This window comes from Merops nubicus, unplaced genomic scaffold (assembly GCF_000691845.1).
Source record: "Merops nubicus isolate BGI_N331 unplaced genomic scaffold, ASM69184v1 scaffold50363, whole genome shotgun sequence".
NCBI classification, from domain to species: Eukaryota; Metazoa; Chordata; class Aves; order Coraciiformes; family Meropidae; genus Merops; species Merops nubicus.
This window is the reverse complement of record NW_008601914.1, coordinates 5,781-29,958: the sequence shown is the minus strand read 5'-3', so window position 1 is coordinate 29,958 and position 24,178 is coordinate 5,781. Positions and strand designations below refer to the sequence as shown.

General features: G+C 37.1%; 1 protein-coding gene across 2 annotated transcripts in view; it reads left to right on the top strand.

Annotated features, from left to right (window-relative positions):
- Window positions 1-23,754, top strand: part of AP1S2 (adaptor-related protein complex 1, sigma 2 subunit) — a 28,877-nt gene extending 5,123 nt beyond the window's left edge. Inside the window, exons 2-4 of one of the 2 annotated variants that reach the window (XM_008938140.1) lie at window positions 2,207-2,315; window positions 3,246-3,383; window positions 23,495-23,754. In XM_008938140.1, the coding sequence (XP_008936388.1) occupies window positions 2,207-2,315; window positions 3,246-3,383; window positions 23,495-23,542 (295 nt within the window). In that variant the 3' untranslated portion in view covers window positions 23,543-23,754. Of the gene's footprint in view, window positions 1-2,206; window positions 2,316-3,245; window positions 3,384-11,399; window positions 11,594-23,494 lie in introns of those variants that run through there. The other variant, XM_008938141.1, reaches the window with a different exon arrangement.
- Window positions 23,755-24,178: the final 424 nt, after the last annotated feature.

Below are 24,178 nucleotides of genomic sequence, written 5' to 3'. Positions count from 1 at the left end.
ATACTTTAAAAAATATTTTCTGCATATAATAATTGATACTCAGGCCTCCATTTTATGTGTAGATGTCCGCTGACTAGTTTTTCTCAGTACTTTTTCTCCAAAACTACAGCTGACAGAGGTTGAATGTCTAGTCTGCTCACTAGCTGCCAAATAAATTCTTTCCAAAGTTATGTTACATTTTCTTTTAAATGAGGCTGCTGAGAGCGGAGCACTTTCTGAGGAAAGTATTTTATGTTAGGTAGCCTCTCCCTCTCTCTCCTTTCCCTTCCCCTCTCCCCCCCGCCTCTTTTTTGTGGCTATAAATAAAATAGTACTGTGCATCAGAAGGCTGCTGTGTAATAGGCGTGGAAGGACTGTCCCAGGTGGATAAATTTCAAATATTTGAGTCAAATTTGATTTGATAAGGTCTGCTGGTGTGATTCAATTTGTGTTTAAGCACGGTAAGGGAGCAGTTTAAGTACACTTGATCATAATCAGTGCTGCTCATCTGAATATGAAGAAGGCTTTGTTTAGATGGATTTGGCCTGAGCGCTGGTAATTAGTGTAAATGTCAACTAATGTTCAAAAGCTCTTTTCTTGTACAGTGGAATATGATAACATGGAGTATGACTTATAAATTCCTCAGTAGGCCGGAAACACATTTTTTTCTTTATAGTATCACTTTCCAATACTTTTTAAAATAGCTTTGTCTAAAAGATACTTTATACACATTGAATCTCGCAAGCTACTGCAGTGACTACATGTACTTGAAAAATTAGTGAGGCACAAACACAGCAGTGTAAAATCAAAAGAACTGTGCTCAGACAGGATTTCTGATGAGCTGACAGGTCACCATGGTGAAGAGATGAAAAAGCAAGGGAATTAAAGTGTTAAGTGCTTCAATGGAGAAATCTTCATTACCACCCTGTTATGTTTTGTGGTAGGATGGAAAGAAATCTTAGGCAGCGTTTTTTTTTTATAATAGTTTAAAACTTTTGAATAAAAGTTATTCTGATTCAGTAGTTCATGATGAAGATAGAGCAAAGTGTGTGGGGGGTGGCCTTTCAGGTCTTAAATGATGATAGATGAGTGACTGGGAGACAAATTTGAACACACTAGAGACCAATATTTTTTTTTTTTGCAGGACTTGTAGTCAAAACCCCTGACAGTTTCTTTGAGGGCTTACACAGTCTCAACTGATAAAATATGGGTAATGTTTAAAAGTGGTTTTGTGTGTGGGAAACAAATGCATCTTAAACTTGAATGACTTCTTTTTCAATGGAGCTGGCTACTCAGATGGCTTAATGTGGCCAGTTTTCCCCTCTAGACAGACAAACAAAGGCTGTTTCTGGTTCCTGTAAATTAGCAGTTACAACAGGTGTTCCTTGAAATGGCATTTGTGCCTCCTGTGTCTGCACAGCATATGGTTTTGGCACTTGAGAAAAAACAATGGTTTTTCAGCTTTCATTTTTTTTTTTGGTTTTGCATCTGCTTTTTTAAACATGACTTGGCAAGTGGATGGTAGAGCACAGGTTGAACGCGATAGTCTTGTTAAAGTAGAACTCAAGATCATACCTGAAGTAAAATATTTGCTGTCTTCCAAGGTGGAAGTGGGTTGCTAAAAACTAGTGGATGGCTTCTTATTAGTCTGATGCGAGGGCAGTTGGTAGTGGTTGAGTTGTTGACTTAATAGCAGTTGGGGTGTATGACATTTAGTGTTAGTTTTGGAGGTATTTGTTAAGTTCTCTGTAAAAACCAAATCCTAACTGCAAATTCAGTTTCTTTCCCAGGGCATTTTCTATAGATTTTAATATCTCTGTGTGTAGCTTGTGTGATAATAATTTAAGATTGAATCTTTTCATTAGTATACTAGTGTTTGGATGTTATCGATAGCAGAGAAAATATCTTGCCTCAGAACTTCGGCAGGAGGCAAAAAAAAATCAAATAAGTTTCCTTTTCCAGCCATGTTTTGGGCTAATTTAATTCTGTCAGCTGAAGGATGGTAAAGGCTGAAGCCTTGCTTGACTCGGGGAGGCAGATCCCTTTTGTACCCATGTATGTCTGCTCATCTTGCAGCCATTCTTTGGTACAACTTGCATGGCTGTTGATTTAGAGTAACCGTATGCTAAGCTTGAGCATGGAGGACTACTGAGAATGTCATACGTCTCAAGTGTGTTCATTTTGCCCATGTTCTTATGCTAACATCAGGATTGTTTTGCTGTTACAGATACGCAAGCCTCTATTTCTGCTGTGCCATTGAAGATCAGGACAATGAACTAATAACTCTGGAAATAATTCACCGCTATGTAGAACTTCTTGACAAGTATTTTGGCAGTGTGAGTTACTAATTTCTTTTTAGCTTTTTTATAGATTCACAGTGTTTTTAGACCAAGTCATTTTATGTTATGCCCACAGTACTCTTAAGAAACAATTAACTAGCTGTTGAAAAGGTGCATCTAACACATGTTGCTTCCTTGGCCAAACTAAACCAACGGTTGCCTACATGACTGTTACAATACAAAATTAAATTGTAACTTTGTGAGAAGAACTGTTATTAATCTCTTGTTAGCAGCTTGTATTTATTTCATTTTGTAGTAGTCTCACTTGAGGTCAGAAAATCATGTACTTGGCTCTCTGTCTAGGTGCCCAGCTTTCTTCTCCCTGGCACTGCTCTGGTGTGTGAGCACTTCTTACATCTGCTGCCCAAGGAGGCAGTTGGTTGTGAACTAACAGGAGGGGGTGAGGGAAGAGGAGACAGACATCTGCTCACCCAGACAGCAAATGCAAACAACTGTAGTAATGTACATCAGCACTCCTAGAAAAACTACTGCTCACCCTTCTGCCTTCCTAATTATTCTGACTAGGAAATGCACGGGATAAGAAATTTGAATTGTTTTTTCACATTTTTTTTCTGTAAAATTGTGTGATTTGCCTTTGAATGCTACACGCAAGAACAGAACTTTTATAGGAATACTCTCTTGTGTTACGGTGAGCCATGTCATAGTGTCAGTTTCAAACTGAGCCCTTTTTAACACTGAGAATGTTTTTCAAAGATATAACTGTAACTGTTCAGCTAAATTTTTTTTTTTTCCTCAAAGGACTGATTTTTTTTGTTGTGGTTGCTGCTTTTCTTAAAAGGTTACAGTCTGAGGCTAACATTTGATTTGCTGAAGTCTGAAGCAGTGAACAAATTAGATTTTGTGAGAGGATATACCTCAACAGATAGTACCCTCCCCCTTTGTAGTAATGCTTGATGTTCTTTTTAGGTATGTGAACTTGATATCATCTTCAATTTTGAAAAAGCCTATTTCATTCTGGATGAGTTCCTTTTAGGAGGAGAGGTTCAGGAGACTTCCAAGAAAAATGTTCTCAAAGCCATTGAACAGGCAGATCTTTTACAGGAGGTAAGCAAATTCAGCTCCTCTGGCCAAAGTGTCAGCATGGTAGGCTCTGACTTGAAAAAGCTCCTCTTTCTCTAAGCTCCTAGAAGGTGCTTTTTAGCATGCGTAGCCTGTAGTTTCTAGTTAGTTGTCTGAGTTGTACCATATGATGGTGTGACCTGCTCTTTTAATTTTGTTTGGGGTGTGTGTATCGTAATGTACTGTGATTTTGTGTTTTGCTAGAAATGCAAGTGGCTGTTTTATGTGTTATACCTAGGTAATTATAGTTTGTGTTGCTTTAACTTGGTTTTGTTCATGTGTCTTTCATCTTTTTATTAATCAGCCATTAGTTTTCTGACATACCTGATGCATGTTCACTTCTTTACTGTTTCATTGCTGAAATCCAGAAGCTAGACTCTCTTCTTTGAGGCTCATTCAGGTATAGTTCTTATTCTAAAGACCTGTCTTTCTGCTATAGGTTGCTTAGCCTGCAACATTTCTGTCCTTTAAGTTGACAAAGCAGTAATAGTAGTGCCATAGAAACATCCAGAATGAAGTATAAGAATATTTGTTTTTTTCACTTTTAATGCTTTTGTTGTTCAATACTAACTGAAGAAAGACAGACAGGTTGCATCTCTACCATTTTTCTTTGGAAAACATTGGATGGGAAGGGGTGCAATGGTATAGAAAACAGTATTGTTTCTTCATCCTATACTGGTGTTTTGATTTTTCAGATTTTTTTTTTTTTATACTGAATTGCTGTAGTCTTGAGGTCATTGTTAAGGTCCTTGAATGTTTAAATGGAAATCACAAAATTCTGACGTGCTGGAGGAATGGTCAGTCTTCTGTGCAAGTCAGTGGAAGATAGGATTTAACAGGGTTGATGGGCCTTAATTTTTTTAAATGTACTGAGGTTCACTGGTAAGATCCTATATAAATGTAAGCTCCTCTGTTTTTTCCTCTCATGTGAACCTTCCGTTCATTTCAGCCTGTGTGAGTTAATTGCTTAATTCTCCTAGAAGCATTCTGTGTTCCACTTCGTACTGTTTTTTTTCCTGTTAAATGTGGTCTTAATAGGATGGGGAGACACATCATGTTCTTTACCCTTGCAGTTATATTTGTCATCCTTGCAGAGTACAGGCAAATCCACAGCACATTGAAGTTCTTGTCTGTCAACAGCTAGTTTGTGTCATGAACAAGGCCAGTCATTACACACAGGTTTGCCACCGTATTTTCTAGGAAGGAAATACAGGCACTTATTTACTGCTGGTCTTCTGATCCAGCTTTTGTTGAGCACTTTACTCTTACAAGGAGTTACCTTAGCCAGAAGTCCCTGCAGTTTACAAAGGGAAGGGGGGAATAATCTGTTTATTCTCTTAGAATCTTTTGCTGCTCTTTATATGAAAACAGAAATAACACATTAGTTATCCATGCCAGTTTCTCTTGCGAATGCACAGTTAATTATACATAACACAGAATTGGTTTTTTTTTCTCATTCTTACTGGTTTTGAATTTTATTTTCACCATTTTCTTAGGGTTCTTCCAAAGCTAAAATGCATTTGATGTCTAGGAATGAATTACTGATTTTTCTATTTAAATAATAGCTTTTTACACTTAATATGATTACAAGTTAAAAAAATTTATGCAAAGGAAGTATCACTTTTTCAGTGGGAGACTTTTCCATGCCCTGATAGCTTTATTTCAGTTACCTTTCCTTTCCCCTTCTCTAAGATTTTGCATTCTGTCAAGGTTAATTTTTTTCCAATTAATTTGGAATGTAACAGTTTATCACAGCACCACTGTAGTCTTGTTTGTTTTCTGTTCCTAGTTATATTGACTGTAGATCAAGTATAAACCTATTCCATATATCTGGTTTATTGTTTATAAAACCTGTAAAAGTCTGAGTTCATATTTAAATAGAGCTTTCAGTAAAGCTGGACTCTTACTGCAGAGGTTTGTTTTTGTATCAACTGCTGCTATGTGCGTGCTGTGTTTGATGAAGAGGGTTGTTAAAATAATAGTTTGTCACAACTGGAGACTTTTTGGTACTTTCAGTTAATTTCTGCTTCCCAGAATACTTCACTTTTCATCCCAGTGGCTTTGGTTTGATTCCAAATGCACGCCATTTCTGGCATGGTAGTTGTGTGTTTGTTTCTGACCATGTTAGACTCTAATTATGTGCAACAAAAGGACTTTTATCTGGCCCTCATACTCATATTGTCTAATTTAAAAATTATTAATCAATGTTTAATACACATTATTAATTAGTAATGCTGCATACATTAATGTATGAAGCACCTTAAACGCTAAAAGCTCTACAGAATACTTACACAAAGGAAAATCGTTACAAGTACATTAAATGGCTATTTGTGTGATGTTAAAAGAAAATATGCAGAGGCATAAATTGCTGAATAGTGAATTTGTGCTTAATAGCCTTGCCTACTGGTATTTTCTGTGGCAGTTTTCCAGGATGTACGTCTGTTCCTGAGCACCTACTTCAGTTTGTCATTAAGTTCTTGGTGCTGTGCAGTCCACTTAGTAGTAACTGCTGGAGTTCACGGAACTGAAACATAGTAACTTCTTAAGCCTTTTTCACCTTCGCTTTCTTGTTAGTTCTTCAATAATGTGCTCAGTTCAAATATTCATTCCCTACATGCATATTTATTACCACCTGATAACTTGCCAATAGCCGGTCATCGATATTGGCCATGTTATCTGTAGGAATGGTAGTAAAACCCAATTGTTCCAGTGTGTCCATGCTCCCTTGTAAATCTATTGCTAGAAATACTTCTGTGCAAAAAGAATGCTGTCATGTGTCTTGCTTGATAAGTTTGTCTTGTTTACTATAGAAATTTTAAATACTTAACTAGTGATTACAAAGCATGTGTTTCTGGGAGATGGTTTTTGGCTTGAGCAACTCAATTACACTGTGAGAAGAGAGCTGGCAGATGCAGTGTGTCGTTGTGTGAGTTATATACACGTGGTGTGTAGCACAGCTAAGATTTCTTGTGCATGATTTTATGACACTTTTCTAATGCATGATGCTAGCAACAAAATTTTCTATGCAAAAAAGAGGATCTGATTTTTTTTTTTTTTTCACTTCAGCATTAAGCTGCTGTGTTTTTATGTGGTGGTCCAAGTCATTCATTATGGTGCTTGGGAGTTCACAGTCATTTCCTGTGCTAAAACACTAAAATGAAGGAGTTAATATTTCTAATATCTAAAGTAGGCAGTTACATAGATATTTAAAGACACAGATTCACTCATCTTCATCTGAAGTAGCAAAAAGTCCCTAAACATTGACTTTGAGTGAAAATTCTTTTAATTCATCTTATGTAATCTCTATAAAAATATTTTGGAAATTTTCCTCCTTTTGTCCACCACTATTTTTTCGTAGTGTGTGTATGTATTCTTTTAGTAGTTGATTGCAGGACATCTAAAATATTTAAGTATATTTTTTTAAGAGATATCTCAAAAAGGTCAGCGCATTGAACAACAAATCACACTTGTGTATTTCCACCGCTATTTTAGTAATGATCAAAAATCTGAAACCTATGTGAATGTTTTTTCTTAGACTTTTCCAGTTTGGCCTCTGGTAGCATTTACTAGTCCCTCCACATAAAAGAGTAATAGGTCTGCTATCAATTAACCTTATTTCCTTTGATTTTTTAAGCCCTTACCTCATCCTATATCCAGGAGAGTGCTTGAATTGTTCATGTCAGCTGACTTGTGCTAGATGCTTAGCAAGATTTAAGCTTTTAGCCTTAGAATAAGCAGCTTCTACTGGAAATGAGAATTTGGTGAATTTCTCGCATATGCCATGAAAAGTTTCTTCTGGAGATGAAATGTGGTAATTGGAAGCTGAAGGTTTAGAAGTATGAATAGTAGTGAGGAGATGGTATTAATTGCCCTTGAGATGTGAACATTCCTGTATTTTGTCATATTAGCAATGACAAAAGAAAATTCCTGATACTTAAGCCTGCAGGGGGCAAGAGTATAAGATTTAAGTATCTTATAAACAGCTTTTGTAAGAACCTGTTTCCTATGGGTCTGAGAAACTTACCATAGTTAACACAATTCAGTCTTCCCTTAATATTAGCTCTTAAACATAGATTAGCAAAATAGAATGTCTTCCTAAGCTGGCAGTGACATTATTTGCTTTGGCTATACCTGTATTCCTCTGGATGTGAGAGAAGAACGAATGATGAAATCTTTATTATAATGGAGATCTGCCTGCCTCGATTGCCCTCTGGTCTTCAAGTGTAACTTCTGGCTAGGTTTCAGGTAGTCAGCTTGGTCAGTCAGTTTGTCTGCAGTTCTTCAGATGTGTGTGCTTGATTTTTAGGCACAGACAATGATGTGTAATTACATTTCAAAAGATATGTATGAGGAGCTATAAGGGTTACCGTGAATGAGAAAAGGATATGTAGTTAGTTCATTATTTAAGGATTAGGAAATCGCTACTATCTTTGTGGATTTGGAATCCCTCCCAATTTGCAGAAGACTAAGCTGTGGCACTCTTTTGATAGCACTTCTGCAAAGTGCTTTTCAGACTTAAGGCCCTGGAGGATGTTGGGTGTGTAGCAGGAAGGAGGTTATAATGCAGTTAGATTGTTTGATCTTTTGGTATAAGTATGAAGCGTGTGCCTTGTCCATTTATATACATTGATCAAAAATGAAGTGAGCTTGTTCATTGTATTCATTCTAGACATTTTAAGATCCTGGAATGAAACTATTTCTGGTTTTAGGGGATAGGTAAAGTCTATACACAATCAGAATAAATAAGTCGCATTTGGGAATGCACATTTAACTTACTTTTTCAAGTATTGCATATTTTCTTAATTACACTGTTCAAAAAGTAGGTGCTTTTTTTAGTAGTAGGTGAGGAAACGCATGCATGTGGAAATAGCTCTTTGTAAGTTACTTTGAGCACAAGAGGTAGGCTTTTTTTCCCCTCAGCCATGGGAATAAAAAGTTGAATTGCATTTCTAACAGGCTGGCATAGTTTGTCACAAAACATTACTTAGAGCCAATACACTTTATCTTGGTTTTAAGTGAAGAGTTCAGTTGCTGTTGTGTTCAATTTTCCACATCAGTTGAACAGACGGTTATTATTTTTTGAATGAAGAAGGCCTTGTGTACATGCAGTGCTCTATAACTTAGTCCTTATAGAATTGCATTTCTGACTTCATATATACATGTTTATGGCTACCTTGCTTGTCATTAACTGTATTGTAGATTATTTAAGTTATAAAATCACTGATAAAACCTGTCAGCAGTTCTTAAGAAGTCATTATAGCTCTGTAAATGCCTAATATAAATTCAGCTGGACTTTACATGGCATGAACTGCAGAAATATACACAACCAGGAATCATAGGAACATTGCTTCTCTTTGGAACAAACCTCTAAGCACAACTAGTTGTAAGCTTAATAGTAGCAGACAGGTCTCTAAACCTTGATATCAAAAGTGTTCCCATATTTTTAATATATATTTTTGAACTGACTTCCTTGTACTGTAGAGCAGGCTTTCCTGCAAATACTTACCAAATCATACTCTTTCTGTTTAAAGCAGTAGGAATTGGTCCAGAAAATTAATAGTGGAACCTGAATCCCTGTTTTTCTCCCAATAGGAGAGGGCAAGTTAACCTTACAGGATTTAAAGGTCTCTTGAGAAAGCAGCACTGGGTAGCCAGGAAGTTATCTTACAGTGCTTCACCCCCTTGCCATTCTCAGACTTTTTTATTTTTTTCTGGTAACTTGGATATTTTACTGGCCTGCATGGAAGTCTTCTGATTCTTCAGAATCTTCACGTTCCTTATGAAGCTTCTTGCTTTTCTGTATGTGTCATGGTGTGTGAGACATCATAGATTTGCAGGCTATAATTTGGAGGTGCTTTAGAAATACAGTTCTCTTTCCAGAAAAACATTGTCAAATCTTCATCTATCCTTGGCTTTATGAAATGGAAATGATAGAAAGCAGTCCACTTTTCACCTGAGTAGCTTTTGTTCAGGCTTTAAAAATATTTTTGTAAATCTGTCTCCATAACGTTCTCATTTTTTCCTGGCTGTTTCCTTTAATGTATATGAGTCTAAAATGTGAGTAATCTTACTCTGTTAAAGAAATCAAAAATTCTGATGAGAAGTTCTTAAGACTTAAGTTTTGAGGAAGGAGTCTTCTGTATAAATATTAAGTATGCATTCAGTCAGCTTTGCAAATTGGAACACTAGGAAGTTTCAATGATGAGTAAGACAAATTAGTATAAATGAAGTCCTTGCTGTCTGGGAACTATTCAGTACCCTCTCTGATGTGAATTCTGGTACTGATCAACAACACTGGCTTGGCAAAACTACCTAGGAAGTGGACCACTCATTGATATTAGGAATTCTTGTAGAACTTTTTGGTAACATTAACTGTACACTGAGCTACTCATGGATTAGGATTTTATTAAGGGTATATTTATTATCTGTATGCTAAACTGATAGATTTTTCTCCAGAGATGATCTTCTGGTGCTGGCTGTAGAAGCACTGAGCCAGGGTGAAACTATAAAAGTTGTAGCACTGTTGCATATGCCATAGCTGTTTTCAGGAGCTTAGTAGTGTGTTTCTGGTCAATAAACGTAGTAAATTCAATGAACAATTGCAGAAGACTGCTTGACAGTAAGGAGTATCTTATCTTCAAATTAGATGCTCTTTCTGAATGAGCACATTAATCTACATTTTAATAGAAGGTGTTCCCTGAGTCTGGCAGAATGCTGAAAAGAGCAGTGTTAATCTTTGGACGTTGAGACAGTGAGAAGACAATTCCATTTTCACTCTGGTGTCTGAGGAATCTGTGTGAGCTGATGTGTCATGTTGCAGTGCTACTACCCTTTCCTAAAATTCTCCTGACCTGTGAAGATGGTTTTAGAGCACCACAGAATAGTAGGTGAAAAGAATACGAATGCCCCTGGGAGGCATCCCATTGTGTTTGGTTTTCAGATTCTCATTTCTTCATGGTGTTATCTCTGTGTTGTAGGGGTGTCAGGCACCTTGCTGTTTTGGGGCTTTTATTATTTTTAAGGGAGAAGCTGTTTTTTGTTGCTAAGCTGTCTGGCAACAGTAGTAGTTCTGATGATGGATATTAAGATGCATTAAAAGCATGTATATTTTAAATGTTAAGGTGAAAATTTGAGTTTAAAAAGGCAAAAAAGTCAGATAAAACAACTTGTTCACAATTCTTTGAGAAATCAGAGTATATTGGATTAACGGATGGATTAAAGTGAAGATGTTCAACTTCCTGCACCAAGCATTGCTACATGAAAATGACTGGCTTATCACATACAGCTCAGCAAGTAACAATGATGATCTAATAGTAAATACAATTACATAGCTCTTGAATTAAATTGTTTAAATTATTTCAGGGATGGTAGGTAGATAAGTTGACTGAAACTCTTATTACTCTTCATGGCCCAAATCTGACTGTAATATTAATGTTAGTAATAATACCATGTGAAACTTGGTCACTGAATTAAATATATTTAAATTTGGTAATGTTCTATTCTATTATGCTCTCAATTTGTTACCATAATGACCGACTGATTTTAAGTTCTCCTTTAAAAAAAATTTTTGAATCTATATTCCTTCAAGCACAGGTGAAGCTTTCTAAGCAGCTCTCTAGAATTTAATCTTTTAAGGTACTAATATGCTTTATCTTGTTAGAAAGGAAAAATAAAGAGGTTTTTTTTAATGCATCTACTTGGACTCTTTGAACAGATTTTTTTTTTTTTACTCATGTATTTCTGATTGCTTTCTTAACAGTGGACTTCTAGGAGGACCTAATACAATTGTATTAACTTAAAGAATAACAATAGCTGAAACATGTTTGAGTGAAATAAGTAAATATACGTTTGTATATAGTTTAGAGTGTTTTGTAACTTTTGTTTTAAAAGGAAAGAAGCTGTAAATAATTGGGTGGGTGTTGGGGGGTTTTGTTTGATTTTTTTTTTTTAATTAACTAGTTGGTATTATATTTTCACTACTGCTTGATTTTGTGTTTGTAGAGCCAGAATGAAGACTGGGGAGGTTTGTCTGAGGATATCTTATGATTAAGAGCAATCTAAGGCATTAGCCCTTTTGACCCCCATCTAAATGATTGGTAACTACCAAGTTTACCATTTTGGTGGCATGGATTAAATAGGTGCTATGCAAAGACTGCTGCACGCGTAATTAAGTCCTCGCAAGGGTGAACAGAAAATGGGTGACGGGCTTAACTTTCTGCAACACTTGCATGATGGTCTTTGAAGAGTGCTTTGAGTGTTCCCTTTTATTTTCCTTTTTTGTACTAACTGCATCACCTTGAAGTGTCCGACTTCTACTAGCTTTCTCTGGTGTTGATCATTAAGTGGGATAATGCAAGTTAGAGAAATGGATACCAAAACTAATAACTAAACAGATGTTTGGCTTTATTTACTTAAAACCAACCTATGTAAACGTGTATTTACTGGAAAATGAGCTGTTCACATCTGCTGTGCAAAGCAAATGGGCCCTAAAAAGACTGGGTGCTGCTGCAATTGACTGTATATCAAGTGCCGGATGCTGCATGACAGAACAAAGCTTATTTGCATATATAGTGCATTGCAACATATTTTTTGTCCAAAGCATAAGTGGAATACATTGTGGCAGTACGACTATTAAAGGTAAGTTTTTTGTTTTTCATAAGGCAATTTTAAAACATACGTGAAAATTATTTGCTGGAGGAAACTTAATTATTCTGCTTCTTATTTGGTATCATGATAGACAAGTAGTTCAGCAAACAAATAGGCTTTTGTAATGTGCAACTGCAGTAATAGGTCTAATTACATATGCAGCTTTATAAATACCAGGATTTAGTTTCTGGAAAGTAAAGTATTATAACAGACAAAAATATTTTGTAACCTGTTCAAAATCGAATTAACTCTTGGTGTGAGGGTATTTTTACCATTTAAGCTACCTAGTGTGTAGTACAGCTTTTGGGGAGTAGCTAATAACCTTCTTGTATATTAGACCTGTAGAATTAGGGCAGCCAACAAGTCGTTTGTCAAAATATAATTTCTTACCTGAGTTTGGACGTATTCTATAACAATGGTAAGAAAACCTAAATGCTCAAGCTTGTTTTTTCTCCACAGTTTTTTTTTCCCCATGTTTATTGCTTTTTCTTTCTTCTTTGTGATAAATTTCTCATGGTGAGGTTAGTATTGATACTGTGACTCTAAAAGTTTCCTTGTGATTAAAACTTTACAAAGTATTTCTATTGTTTGGGACCTTTGCTAGGCATAGCAACTCTTACCAACTCATAAACTCATTAGGAGTCTTAATCTTTTTTTGTTGTCTTGATGGCTACAAAGACCAATTCTGGAACGTGCAAGCTCAGGCTTAGAGAATTCTGTGCAACTCCAGTTTACTTGTATGCAGTATGTCCCTGATGATTTCTACATATGGGCACAGTTTTGGTTTAAGAGAAGTGCTTTGTCCCTTGTAACTTAAAACACGGTGGCATTATCAGAGGTCCATGGGATGTGTTTTTCTGGCCTGTACTGTTCCCTGGAAGGAGTGCAGGAATAGTCACTGTGCACAGAGCTTAATTTACATTGTTGTCACGATGCCAAAGACTATTGGAGAAACAGGGGTGGCATCTGCTGGGGTGAGTGGGAAGGGACAGATGGATGGATGCACATAGTAAGAGATGGGCATAGTTTGCCTGCAGGAAGGAACTGCAGCTTGTGTATAGGAATGAAGATCATCTGTGGTAAAGAAAAATCTCCTGAGGTGAAGAGGGTTGTATTTGGGCAAGGGGAGGAGTTTTACTCCTATAGCTTCTGTGCATGGATTAACCTGATATTTGACTAATAGCCTATACAGCTTCAAATTACTTAATCTGTGTTACTCTATCAAGCATACGCAAGCACTAAATGAGTAGAATTTGGGATTTTTGATGGCTGTTTCAGACAGATTTGCTTGTAAACTAGGGTTTTGAGTGTCTACTTGTTCTGTAGGGCAAGTGCAGTAAGCAACGTATTCACAAGTAGTTTATTGCGTACAGAATTTTGTTAAATATAAGGTAAACTTTGTATAATGTTGAAAAACCTAAGTGGTATGCAGCTAGACAGGGTGAAATCTTTTTATTGTACACTCAAGTTCCACTGAATAGAACTTATGCTTTTTACTGAGAACAGTTTAGAGATGGTAAAGTCATGGTCTTGAGTTGGGGTGAAGTTTCCTCATTGCCTAAAACCATGTTCTTGTAGAGAAGGCCAGATCCATACCTGCTGCCACTTTTGTGGTGGTACTTGTGTAGATCTACTTGCCCTGTGGTTGTCAGTTAAAATCTGACAGTATGCAGGGGAGTGTGAGGGAAGTACCAGGAAGAGGAAAGCAGTGGCATTGAAAAGGGAAGTAAAAGCAACTGCTTTTGGTGGAAACAGAACTATTGCCAAAGCTGTTACTTAAAATACACTGGCAATTGTTAAAAATAAAATGTATCTCTTTTAAAAAAAAAAAAAAAATGTTCCCCATGTATCTCCTCTTCCTTCATGTCTGCTAGGAGTCAACCACAAGTCAGCTAGCGTAGTTAATGTTCTAACTTACCTGTCTGCTATTGGCCTGAGTCATAGGAGTGTGGTGAGGAGCTTCAGAAGCAGCCCTGAGTTTCCAGAGTTTTCAGCTGTCCTTTCCATCCCTCTTTCCTTTGTGCCAGAGAAACTATTTATATGACCGTTCTAGAACTCTATTTCAGACCCACTCAAACTGATCCAATTTAAATTGCTCATCTCTGTAAACATACAGTCAGCAGCTTTTCTTACCTGTGTTTACAGCTTGGCCCTGCAAGTGTTTGTCCAAACAACTCTAAGAAGGCAAAGTGCTACAGGAACAGGAAGGAAGGGGAAATGCCTAAATGCCACTGCTGTGGAAGTTGTATGATACTGGATATGACAGCTTGTTACAGCAGCATAATCTGGTCATCTCTTCAAAGATACAGCCCTACAGTTTAAGAAATGGAGAATTTACCCTTAGGGAAAGGGGAATAAGTGATGCAAACCTGTAGCTGCAGTGCTGGAAGAAAATGGAAGAAAACATTAACGAATTCTTGTATGTGTAGTCTGGAAAACTGCCAAACATACAGGCACTGTGGGATTATCTGATAGAAGATTCAGTGATTTGTAATAATTTTGGCTCCAGCTTCACCGTACAAAGTATTCTGCAGTATTTGCTTAAAGCATTTGTGTTTTTGGGATGGGGAAGCGGAACCTCCAGTGGATGCTTAGAACGATCCTTACCCTTGAAAGATTAGACTGTCAGTTCTTCATGGCTCACTGCCTAGCAAGTGATTGGCAGGTGTAAAGCACCACCTCCCAGAGCGATTATCACCTCTGATCCAGCAGATCAGAATAGCAACTAAGAAGCAGGAAGCACCCCCTATTATCCAGTTACAGCACATAGTTTCCACTGATATTTTTGTCTGCTTTTGAGAAGGAGGCAGGGAGGCCACTGCTGAGCCTGGGTCATATCTTTCTGCTCTGCTCTGGTTGAGGTGATGTTTTAGAGCCAAAGTGTGTGGATATGCTAGGATGTTTTGCTGAATAGCACTTGCATGGCAACTGTTGCTGCTTCGGACCCTAGCTGAGTATCGTGTTCACTGATTTCCACCAATCCTGAAGATTGGTTTTTTGTCCTTTATAGGAAGCTGGAGACAAGATCTTGACTTAGAGCTGGAATTGACATAGGATTGTTCTTTGGTTTTTAACAGCATTGTAGTTAATACTTGTCTTTGAACGTGTTCAGGACTTCATGGGTGTTTCCAGATTCTTTGAGAAACACTTTACTGTTCTTTGAAAGTAAATTGGCATTTTCCCATTAACCATGTAATTGGAGTTTCTGAAGAGTTACTAACCAAAGATTGGGAAACAGACTCTACTATTTAGAAATACCTGAAAAGGCAAGTGAACAGCAGCAATTTTCTAAAGCAGCCTTTCATTAGAAATATTTCCTAATAAAGATTCAGAAGTAGAGTGTAAATGTAATTGCTCCTGAAGAATTGCTGAAGAAGTGCTTGTTAAATGTTAATCTCTTCCTAGTGTAAGAACTTAATGTTTCTAAACAGAAAAGCCATATGACCAAGAAGGCTGGAATAAGGTGCAAATATAAGATATTGACAGAAATAGACTTTTAAAAAAAACCCCCAAACTATAATTTCTGAACCCTTCCCAATATTAAGAATATTCTATCAAAAATTTGCATATAAGAAATTACAAACCCATGCAGTTTGTCAATAGAAACAGAGATCAGTGACAGCCTGCAGTCTTGCTCATGCAAGAAAAATTCTGTATCTTTATCCCAGTAATGAAGCTCAAACAACTGTTAAAATCACTGGGGGATCAGGAATTCTGGAAACAAAACCAAGCAGACAAATACAGAATCATAGAATCACAGAATGGTTTGAGTTGGAAGGCACCTTAAAGATCATCTTTAAGTCCCACACCATGGGCAGGAAGACTTCCACTAGACCAGGTTGCACAAGGCCCCATTCAACCTGGTCTTGAACACATCCAATGATGGAGCATCCACAACCTCTCCAGGCAACCTGTTCCAGTGTCTCACCACTCTTACAGCAAAGAACTTCTTCATTACATCCCTTCTTTCTCTTTTCCCCGTGGCCTGTGTCTCTAGAATTGCTCCCAAACTGCTGTGCACTCCATGGTCCTGCATCTTGTCTGTTGTTCTAGCTTGGCAGTTCTTTAGATGCTGGGAGAGAAAAAAGCCAAACCTTTATCAAAATGTAACAGTTGTCATTTATGCCTGCAGTCTACCACGGCTTGCATTCATAGGCTTTGTCCTGGTTTTGTTGGGAAAGAAGTTAAAACTTTACCTGAAAAAGAAGATGTGCCAAGTATTCATGAAGTCCATGTCACTGCTGTGATGTTGTCAGTAAAATGGCAACACTACAAAACGCTGAACTTGAGTCAGTTTGGTGTAGAAATAATTTCTCCTCTTGCTTTTGCCCTGAGGTAATAAACTGTTTTCTTGTCCACTGCAGATATAAATAGCTTAAACTGCAGCAATAAAATAATTTCAAAGTAGATGTTAGGCAAATTTTCCGGTGGTGATGGTAAAAGCATCTAAGTAGATTGCCTGTGGGGTATTACAAAATTTCCATCACTAGATGTTTTTAACAGATTAAATGTTCTTGGGAATGTTACAGGTATGCTGCTTGGGAGACTGGATTAAATAAAGTTCCTTCTAATTTTAGTTTGATTATGATTTTTTCATTAGGTTGGTTGTGACAAAGTTGGCTGAGGATAAATGTCAGTTGGGTTGGGCAAGCTAAATAGTTTTTTTGACTCAAATCAACTCTACCATTTTTCTCATTTAAAAACCTCTAATGACTCAGGCTGACAATTTCATAAGAGTATTATTAGCTTTTTAAAATGGATTGTAAACACAGATGTCAGCTTGAAAAAGATTAATTCTAGTAACTTTAAAATGTGGAATTGCAATGTATAGCTTGTATGGTAGAGCTATTATTGCTTTGGCAAAACTAGGATCTAAAATCTGTGTTAATGTTGGATGAACAATTTGCATCTAAATTTTAAAAGAAGTGATTTTTCAGAAGTAATGTTTCACGTTTCACGTTAGTTTGCTACTCTGTGGTACTGTAAGGATACCATTGCCTCTTCCCTAGCTGCTAGATCAACTACTTTATAAACTCATTACATGCAGATAGCTAGCTGTCTTAAGGTCATGCTTCACAGGCTCAGATGTCGTCTAAGGTCTGCAGAGTCCCACAAAAGGAAGTCAAGGTAGTCTCGATACTGAATGTAGAAGTTGATGTCTGGCCTTTCCCCTAAATTATCTTTTCTGGTATTCAGATCAGCAGGCCAACTTCTCTGAAGACAATGTGGCAAGGAACACAGTAAAAAACAAGGAACAAATCATAGCTGAAGCTTGTGAGATGCTGTACTTCTGTGATGGCAAATAATTTGTCAAAACTTTATTTTCCTTGTTTTGGCTTGTTGGCCTGCCCGCAGTGCCGGACCCTCTGTGTGCTGGTCTCAGAGGGGCACAGGGGCCTCACAACCTGCAGCGTTTTCCATCTCACAGCACTGCTGTGTTATCACCTCCTATCTCAGTTACCCTTGTCTTCCCTTTAATCTTCTAGATTCACCTCTACAATGTCAGTTTGTTGCTAGTCTAGTTGCAGGAGGTGTTTACATGTTCTGTAAGCTAAGAAGCTGCCAGGAGCAAAATAACCACTTTCTTCCTAATGTTATCTCGCAATCTATCTTGCTTTATCAGTATGTAGTAAATTTCTGTCAAGATGAGACACTAATCCCAAAACAGTAATTTGAGTCAATCATATAATTTTGTGTACCAGGATTTTCACATCAAAGACAGTTAACTCCTCAAGTTAGAAACCACGGAAAATACGAACAGGGTGGGGATTACCCTGGGGATGTGGGAGAGCAGAAGTTTGAAAAGTACTGAAAGGTTAACAAGCGGATAAATGTAAAAGGAACACCTGTGTCCTTATTTGCTGGTGCCAATTGGGTAGAGGAGAATGTGGTCAGCACTTCCAGGCCAACCAGTGTGCTAAAGATTGTGTTGAAAGGCTGCACAATGACAGTGAATGGTAATCGACCTCCTAGGAGTGCTAGAAAATACTCTGCTCTCATCCTTCTTACTGCTCAGAGAGCTACTGTACAATTAAGGAGAAATCTGTTATGAGGTGTGACTGGCACAGACTTTGAAGGCACCAAGTTTCCAAGGGTGAAACACTGGAAGACAGGAGCTTTTTTTTTTTCAAGGAGGAGAATCACAGTTACGTGGGCATGTATGTTCCAGGTAAAAACAGAAAATGCGAAACCCTAAAAATTGGGCGTTTGAGATTGTTACAGCATGCCTGGTTTTCAGTTGTCTTCATGAATCTGTATCATGCCAGCAGTGCTAATTAAAGCAGGAGTTTTCTCTAAGTACCTCTCTGGGAATTTTTTGTCTGTGGAGGCTCCAGCATTTCTAATGTTAATATTTTCTTTTTAGTCAAAGCTTCTACTCCTTAAGGCTAGTACTATATACCACCATCATACAATTTTTTTTTTTTTTCCAGTTAAGAATATGCCTCAGCATTCTGTTTTTAATGCAGGCTGACACTTGACTTCAAATTCATATTTGTAATTCTCTGTTGAATATCAAATTCTTTTGAGTTCTACTGGAAATCACAGTACACTTCATACAGCTTGTTTGCAACCGTTGGTGAGCTATAGCTGCTATTAGTTTGAGAACTCCTGGATTTGTAGTTGGCTTTTTCAGAATAATTTTAACTACTATGGAATAATTCTCAGATTACCAATACTGAAAAGCAGTATAAACCCTGTAAAGCTTCTAGGACATTCTTGTGTGTATTTTTTTTTTCTTTGGTAATTGGAAATTAGAATTTAAAAATATACAAGCTTGAGCATGTGAATAAAATGAGATGGCACAAAGGAAGTTGTCGTTGGGTGTAGAAGTTACGGGAAATTTTTCAGCTTTTTTGTAAGACTTCTGTAATTTTGCAGGGTGGGATACTAAACTAGATGGAAGATTTTAATTGGTACATTATGAAGGACGGTAACTGGTATGCACTGAGTTTTGTGCTTTTTTTTTAATCCCTCCCAGATGATGTGTAATGGGCATATGTGGGGCTGATACTCCTAAACTGTTATTACTCCATTAAAAATATCCTCATCTGTCTTCAATGACACTGATTTTAATAATAAAAAAAACACCTGAGTATTGCTTGCTTTCTAACTCATCTTTCAACAAATGATATACTAGCATTCATGCTAATAACACAACAGAGGATTAAATTCAGTGGTGTAATTCAAAAGCAAAGAAAACTTTGCCTGCTGTGAGAGTTATCTCGGATAGCTACCTTTTTTCTTTTAAACAGGCACTGTTTGATAGCTAATTTTGGTTGGGAGTCGAGGCAGTGCTGCAGTGCCTGGGAGGGTGCTGCTCACCCCGGGCGGTTATCAGAGCAGATGTGGAGGGGGGTGTCAGACGCTCGCTTAGCCCAGCGCCTGCTCTCTCACACCAGCCAGTGGTCGGCGTCTACCAAAGAGACCAGACCAGGACACAGAGAGAGAGAGTGGTCCATCTCTGGAACAGTATCTCAGCTTCAGACAGCTTTTTTTGGCTGGGAGGAGACACTGAGCTTATGGAATACAGTAGTTATGATGTGATGTTGTCCTGTATGTTGCTGGACCCAGCGTGCAGGTGTAGGAGAGGTAAAACAATGGTTTTCCCTGCCCACCCTCTCCCCCACCTCATCCCACCCCAGAGGTCTGGAGCAGTCAAAAATACAGTATTGTATTTCTGTATCAAATGTCCTTTTCATGTCACAGATACAATGAGATATTTTGGTTTTCTTGCATATCTGTCCACCTTTTTGTTACGTATAAGAATGTATACATTTCTTTTGTAGCCACGTCATGAATACTTTAATGTCCCAGTGTACTAAATGGCTTCATTCATCATGCATGCAGAATTTCAGAGGAGATAAACCTGTGACTTACTCATGACAGAACATTATCATCAGCTTGGTGAATCCAGTCATCTTGAGTCTAATAGAATACCACAACCATCCCCTGCTGTTGTACTTTCCTCTTCCCCCTCTGTTTTGCAGTGTTGTCTCTTCACATGTCTCACTTCAACAAAACTTCTGCTTGTTGGCATATGGTTTAACTTTTTTATTGTGTGTAAGCTTGAAGTCTTATGCTTAAAAGTTCTGTAGAATTTTCTGAGCTAAACAACTATATACTGCAACGCATATACTGTAATATTACTTGACCTGTGTTTATCTTTCAAATTAGTTGTAGTGGTATTTTAACATACACTTAAGATGTAGACAAAGTTATTATTTACATATAAACTAGTGAAGGAGTAGTAGTATGTGAAATGTTACACACAATTCTACACAATCCTTGCATCTTAGTTAAAGATGCACATACTAGTATCCTGTTCTGAGACTGACATGACAATGTGACACCTTATAAAGAGGATGAAGACAGAACTGATTAGGGCAGAGAGAACAATTTATGTAGGTCTGAGTTACAGCATTTGTATTTAAATGTTCAAAACACTCTTGTGAGTAGTTGAACAATTGCTGCTACTGAAGGAGAGAACAAGTTCAGTGTTTTACAAATGGTTAGGGTTGGAAAGATTTTTTTTTTTTTAAGTGTATTAAAAGCATACTTGAAATATGTCTCCTTCAATTGGCATTCCAGTTTGAAGTGCAGTCTACCTTGTATATCAGAACTGCCATGGGGGTGCGTATGATAAGTATCTTTCAATTAAAAAGCATGGGCAGAGTGAGAGGGTATGTTTTGCATCTCCATTGCCTAGTAGAAGAGAGTAATTTGTAGCCTAAAATCAATTCTGGTTTTGAAAATTGTTTAAATGTAATTAGCAAGGAGGTGGCTGCTGAGGTTAACCACAAACAGCTAGTTCCATGTACTATATGTGGTAATGCACTACCTTTCAAACTCTAAACTGACACAAAAATGGGAGGCTTGGAGGTTTAGACAAAAGATCTGGATTGGACTTGCAGCATTCTGACATCTTAGAAAACAAGAGCATAGGAGTGGTTTTCCATTTCCAAGTTTGCCTTTTTTCTGTAAGACATTAACAGTGTGTTTGAATGTCTGGTTAATGCTGCTTTAGCCTGCATTATTTCATGCCTGTTGGCTTAAAATGCTGTGCATTGAGCTGTAATGAGATGCTGTTTTTCTTGTTATCTGTATACAGCTGCTTGCTCCTAAATGACTAGGTAATGAATTAGCTTTCCTGGCATGTTTGAAATAAAGTATTGCATGCACTTTTGTCTCATGTGAATTACTTTTTTTCCCCTCATCTGTGTGCTGATGTATTTCAAATTTGCATTGTTTGCCTTGGGTGATTCTGAGCTGCAGGTAGTGTATAATACCTCAGAATGTTTTCCATAACAATTGGATAAAGTGTTTGACACTTCCTAAAACAAATAATGGGAACAATTCATTCTGTTTGTTTCTTAAATGTCATAATTGATGGAATTATTCCTCTAGCAAAACACATTGGCCTTTAGGTGTTCCTTTCGAGTCTGTTGTTGACATGCACATAAGAAGGCATGTCTGCCTCAGGGTTACTGCTGTAGTATTAAAAAATTAAAATCTTATGTAGTTTTGCCGGTGAAGTTTCTGTGGTCAAGGAGCCAATGTCCTTGAAATATGTTGCTTTAAATTAATTGTTAGCCAATCACCTTGATTTACTTGAGGAAATTTAACCTTTAAGCATATGCCTGTTGAAAATTACCTCTGGCTTTGAGTTGGCAGTGAAGACAATACTGAACTCCTCTAAGACAGTAGCAGCAGTGCAGTGTATTCCTTTTTAGCTACTGAGCAGCTTCTTTTCAGGTAATTTTGTATATATCCTGTTCCTCCACTTAGTAACTGTACGTGTCCACTGCTGTCTAATCAATTTAAAACTGTGAAAAAGTTGCTTTATTACAAATATTTTCAAAATTCTGAAATGCTTGAGATTTTATATTCTCTGCTTTAAGTTCTGTACTACAGTTCACAATATAGGATTTTTTTAATTGAAATGCTTAAAATTAGTGAATAGGAGAGATGCAGTAAAGTAATCTGGGAATATAGTATGACAAGTTCTATTAAAAATGCTATATAGCCTTTTCCTTAATCAGTGTCTCCTTCTGGGGGTTTTGTGCTAAAATATACACGTAAATGTTTAATCCTGCCATCTTGTCTGTCTTTATCAAGGTCACTGCAGTTCTAAGAATATTTAAATTTTCCATCAGTGAGGGAGAAAAAAAAAAACAAACAAAACAAAACAAAACAAACCCACCCTACTGTATCTTTTAATACACCATGTAACTTGTTTCTAATTTTAGCTTTTGCAATTTCTTATTTACTGCTGGATTTTGGGAACCATCTCAAAGTGCTCACAGGTGGCCTGCTCCAAGCCCTGACTTACTCCCAAATGAAGCTGCCTTTAAAATACCATAGTTGGTTCCTTCAATACTAAGTCACTTTATACATGAACTGAATGAGGATTGTAAACTCGATGATTTTGTGCTATGTAGTCCAGGCTGATAGAGACAGTACTCTGGTGTTAATTCATGGTATTTAAGATGTTTAATCATGTATTTTACTGACAATTTAAAAAATATTTAGAATGCAGTGGAGAAATATGTTTGCTGCCTTAACTATTATCTGCCTTTTTTTCTGCTTCGTGACATGTCTTGTTTTAGGATGCTAAAGTAAGTTTATTCATATTGTGGATACTAAAACTGTTTGTTTTCATAAGGTCACAGTATCCCTTTTTATTTATTGTCAGTGTTAATAATTATGGAAAAGGACAGCCTAAGGTTTCCAATTTAATTACTGTTTCTTTTCCGATGCTATAGGAATAATGAACACAAAACTGATGATAAATCTTTGGAATTTTGTATTAAATTACTCTGAATCTAAATAAAGATTTTAAGATTAGAATTAACCTAAAACCTAATGCCTGGTGTGGAATAATATAATTCCAATCCTGGCAATTGCCCCACTTCTGTAGGGGTCAGTTTGAGGTGTGCCAGGGTCCCTTTACCTGGTTGTAGGAACTAAGCATGGGAGTGGTGTAGAAACTCTTGACTGTTCATAAAGAGTGTAAGGGATACTGTGTCTGACTTGCATCAGTGATTTTATTCATCAATTTACTAGTTCTTCCCTAGCAGATTTTTGAGACCCATGAAAAAGTTCACCACACAAATCACTGACTCCATTGCAAGATGCTTCCTCATCCCTCCCCAGTTCCTCTCTGTTACTGGGCTGTGATTTGTTCCCTGCTGGTACATCTGAATTGCTTTATTTTTATTACGCTTAAGGGCAATAAAATCTACCAGCTATTCCTGTGAACCATGACAATCTAATTAACAGCTCTTTTCAAAGTGCAGCTAATACCATGTTTGCAAACTGCAGTAGTACTGTGTTTTCCTGTCTTTCAGCTTTTATTTTTAATTAAGCATCTTTCATACTAACGCATGTAGGGTACTGTTCAGTAGAAGCACAGGGTCCATTTACCACTGTCTCAAATTTTCCCTCCGTAGGAAGCAGAGACCCCTCGTAGTGTACTTGAAGAGATTGGATTGACATAAATCTTCACTTCAGCTGATGACGTCTCAGTGTTTCATACTGTAAATGTTCACTGCCTTCATTGTAATGTTTAGCTAATGGTGTAAGATGCTGTTTGTCAGTATTACAGTTTTGCTAAGCTGCTTCATTCAGGCCTACAAGAAAAATACTCCTTTGAAAAGGAAACAAAAAACAAAAGTCCAAAAAACATGAAGGAAAGGGAATTAGATTTAAATTGACTCACTGTATTTATAGGAAAATTGCATTTGACTTCAAGTGTACTGTTTTTTATAAGCAAACTTGACTTCAGGAAATAAATGTATCATCATGACATAGCATATCTAAATGAAAAGAACCTACATGGACAACTCCAAATATGAAATGTTCTGGTGTAGCAAAATTTGTGTTTATGCAACCAAAGACTTTTGTTCATCTGCGTTTTAGTCGCCATTTGTGGTAATTCTGCTTAGTTCAGTTGATGCATAAAGATTGGAAATACCTGTTTACTACTGAATTTGTCATGATACCAAAGAATCTTGTTAGGATCTGCATATCAAACTGGTAAAAACTGTTAAGGTGATAACTGCTTTTTGGAAGAAAACTGCATACTCTTCAACTCATTAGAAATGAAGTGTAGCTACCTTGAGCAAAACTGTGCA